The sequence below is a fragment of the Terrapene carolina genome, unplaced genomic scaffold (genome assembly GCF_002925995.2).
Source record: "Terrapene carolina triunguis isolate 2854851 unplaced genomic scaffold, T_m_triunguis-2.0 Scaffold96, whole genome shotgun sequence".
Taxonomy (NCBI): domain Eukaryota; kingdom Metazoa; phylum Chordata; order Testudines; family Emydidae; genus Terrapene; species Terrapene triunguis.
The window spans coordinates 29,412,100-29,415,446 of record NW_020664447.1 but is presented as its reverse complement, the minus strand read 5'-3'; the positions used below and the strand labels follow the sequence as shown (position 1 = coordinate 29,415,446).

General features: G+C 51.4%; 1 protein-coding gene across 2 annotated transcripts; it reads right to left on the bottom strand.

Moving 5' to 3' along the window:
* Window positions 1–2,917, bottom strand: SLC35C1 (solute carrier family 35 member C1). Of its 2 annotated transcripts, XM_024214649.3 has the most exons (3): window positions 2,834–2,917; window positions 1,945–2,486; window positions 1–1,205 (listed from the first exon to the last, which is right to left on the bottom strand). In XM_024214649.3, exons 2-3 carry the CDS (start codon window positions 2,453–2,455, stop codon window positions 646–648), a joined length of 1,071 nt encoding a protein of 356 aa, XP_024070417.1. In that variant the 5' UTR covers window positions 2,456–2,486; window positions 2,834–2,917; the 3' UTR covers window positions 1–645. The 2 variants fall into 2 exon arrangements, with proteins under 2 accessions (XP_024070417.1, XP_024070409.1); XM_024214641.3 differs by lacking the exon at window positions 2,834–2,917 and having other exon boundaries at window positions 1,945–2,637.
* Window positions 2,918–3,347: the final 430 nt, after the last annotated feature.

Below are 3,347 nucleotides of genomic sequence, written 5' to 3'. Positions count from 1 at the left end.
CAGGCTTCAGTCACCCCGTCAGCCCTCTCTGCCCTCCCATTATTTTTAGTAAAAGTCACAGACAGGTCATGAGTTTCCGTAAATTTGTGTTTACTGCCCGCGACCTGTCTGTGACTTACTAAAAATAACTGTGACAAAATCTTAACCTTATAATAGGAGGAAGGAGTAGCCTGGAAAGTCTGGCTACCTGCCCCTCCCCTACATTTAGGTGCAAGATCTCACCACTTAAATTGGTGGCTAATCTAGAAGTAGCCATTATCTGTCCCCAGACACACACACCTCATGCCCTTTTCCCTCTCCATCACCAGGGGAGCAGTTGGGTGTCCATATAGTGTTTAAACGGTAGCAGCAGTTTAAAAAAGCCCCAGTACTGACAGAAGGTCCCCCTAATACACCCTCGTCCCATCAACAAATGCCCTTTCCTATTCAAGAAATGGTGAAATCCAAAGGAAGTGACATTCTCCCCTCCACAATTTTAGTAAACACACTGTATATACGGGACGCCTTTGGCTTCACTCTCGACACCCCTTTCTATGCACTGCATAATTCAATGTTTTCCTGCCCTGAAGGTTCCTGATCCTGGCTTCTTTCCCATTGAAGCTCCACTCCATAGGCACAGCAGCAGAAGTGCAGACTGGAGCTGGCCTAGACGCCAGTCTCATTTTTCTCGCCTGTTTTTGGAGTGGATTCCTCCTGTACCTTCTTCATCTCCAGCCCTTTTACCCATGTGTAGGCAAAGGAGCCTCCTAGAACCATCATGTTGCTTGTCCACCACAGGAAGCTTTTGGTCTCCTCATAGTAGCAGACAGCCAGCACTGTCTGGGCACAGGCCTTAGCCGTCCCAGACACATTGTGGGTGAGTGGGCTGGTGAACTTGATCTGGAGTCCCGTCACGTAACCGATTGCAAAGCCAAGCACTCCTCCCAGGGTCATCATGCCCCAGAAACCAGGGTTCCCCAGCTTGTCGAAGTGGTAGAGGGTGTGGAACTCACCGAGCAGCAGCATGAGGGGCAAGAATAGGACACAGGCGTTCATATTGTTGTAGAAGGTCAGGCGCCAGATGCTGCCATCCACGGCAGGCAGCACTTTCTTGGTGTAGATGGCATTGAGTGAGACACAGAGACTTGCCAGGATCCCAAAGATTATGCCGGTCCATGACAGAGTGCCCTCTGCTCCCTCTTGGTCTATGCCCAGCCAGAATCCACCTGCAACCATACAGAATTAGTGACATACTGACAGGGAATTAGAGACACCAGAGATTCAAACACTATACACACTCCCTTAAAAAAAAAATCCATTGTTAGTTGCTTTTTAAATGGGTCTGTGACTGACTCTCCCCTCCACCTTATATGGAGGAAGATGACCTGAGTGCAGCACCAAGGTTAAGGTTCTCCTCTTTGGGTTTTTTTGTTTTTTGTTTTGTTTTTATAATCTTTACAATCTCAGGAATGTCAAATCTTGTCTTCCCTGGTTTTGTTTGAGGATGCGTATTATGAGGTCTCACAAAATGTTTATTTAGTCATTGGAATAAGATAGAGGTTTTTTAATGCTTAAGAACTGAAAGCTCCCTAAGAACTAAACCAGTCTAACTAAAAATTCTATCAGGTTGCTCAACTTTCACTCTCTTGGCTCCAGGGTTGTCATTTCTCTACTTTTCCAGTTACTAGAGAGTCTTCCAGCCTAGAGAGGAACCAAATGTTTAAAGTAAAAAAAAAAAAAAGGGGGGGGCATACTTTACTAGACAAACAAAAACAAAACAAACATCTCCAAAAACCTCCCAGGGTCTTTTTCTCCTCCATAAATTGGGGGGTAGAGGGGCAGAAAGGGGGAGGAGGAAAGGTATAAGCTCAACTATTTTTCCTTTGAAGTTCATCCACTTTTGAGCTGTTGCAAGACATTAAACTGGACACACAGGTATAGCCAGACTCAACAGGCTCTACTCACCAATAATGACCCCACAGGCTATCAGGGCATACAGGGAAGTGGTTTGCTTGAGGAGCAGGTAGGAGAGCAGGACATTGAAGACAGTGGTGAGCGAGCGCCCCACATTGTAGAAGGCCACGCCAACGTATTTGAGGCACAGGTTGTTGAAGGTGATCATGCTGATGAAGACCACAGAGAGGGGCAGAATGCTGCGGGATACCTTGAGGTCCATGCGGATGGAGGGGAAGTCCAGGTAGCCCAGTGGGCAGCAGGAGGCCAGCAGGCTGAGGGCCTTGCAGAAGATGACAGTGACAGCACACTGATAGAAGGTGACAAAGAGCGGGGTGTCGAGGCGCAGCGAGGGGCTGTCCAGGAGGTACTTGTTGAGGAAGACCATGGTGATGGAGATGAACCAGTACAGAGAGACTACCAAGGCGATCTGGATAGCCTTCAACAGGAAGGGGGTTTCCCTGCTGCCGCTGCCACCCTCCTCCTGCTGCAGCAGGGGGTCAGAGGAGCCGGTGAGAGCCATCCTGAGGATCCCAGAGCGCTTCAGCTGCGTCCTGTTCATGACAGAGGTGCAGAGGGGGGGTCAGACAGGCAGCGCGGGATCCCGGCTCGGAGACGGGCGGCCCCCGTGCGCTGCTGGGACCGAGTGCGCCCCTGTGCACTGCAGCGCAGCGGGGACACCCCGTGCAGCGCGAGGTCGCTGGAGCCAGGGACCCGGCTGGAGCCGCCGCACTCACTTCCTCACCCACCCCAGCGCTCGGCTCCGCCCACACAGACGCAGCGCCTTGGTAATGACTTAAAGGGGACGTGTCATGCCAGAGCCAGGTCTCTATCTCAGACACCCACCGCCCTTCCCGGGCTCCCGGTCCCGGAGCCCCCCGCACTCCGATCTGTCGCTCACCTTCCTCCTGTGCAGGGGGCTCCTCCTCCCGCTGCTGCTGCTACCTGGCTTTCCGGAGCGCTGTCGCTTCCTGATCCTGCACCCGCAGCCCCGCCTGCTAGCCTGGGGCCCTTTATTCACGCCTCCCGGAGATTAGGTGTCAAACTCCCGTTCGCCTGCCTCATCGCTGCTGCCCGCCTCCTCCCTCCCTCGGGGACACCTACAACAAGAGCAGCCAGGCTCTCTCTCAGGGTATCATGCACCTGCCCAAGGCCACACTAACGTGTGGGTCGCAAACACGGCAAGGGCAAGGAAAGCCATTTCCAGCGGGATTTTTTCCAGCCAAAGTGCCTGTGATCGTTCCTGTCTTGCTGAAGCCCATTTATACAACCCCTTAATTTTGGGCCAATCTTGAGCGTGACTTTTAAACCCAAACAAGAACGTTTCCACTAAAATAATAAAAAATTTCTGAGCACAATCTGGCTAATGTTTAGGGACCATTAGGAAAGGGATAGAAAGTAAGACAGAAAATATC

What these genes read in the sequence shown, in the direction of transcription:
- SLC35C1 (XM_024214641.3), bottom strand. Translation starts at nt 2,494, where the DNA reads ATGAACAGGACGCAGCTGAAGCGCTCTGGGATCCTCAGGATGGCTCTC. An exon ending in AGCCTGTGGGGTCATTATTG is followed by an intron (nt 1,206 to 1,944) that starts GTGAGTAGAGCC and finishes GTATGGTTGCAG; the next exon opens with GTGGATTCTGGCTGGGCATA.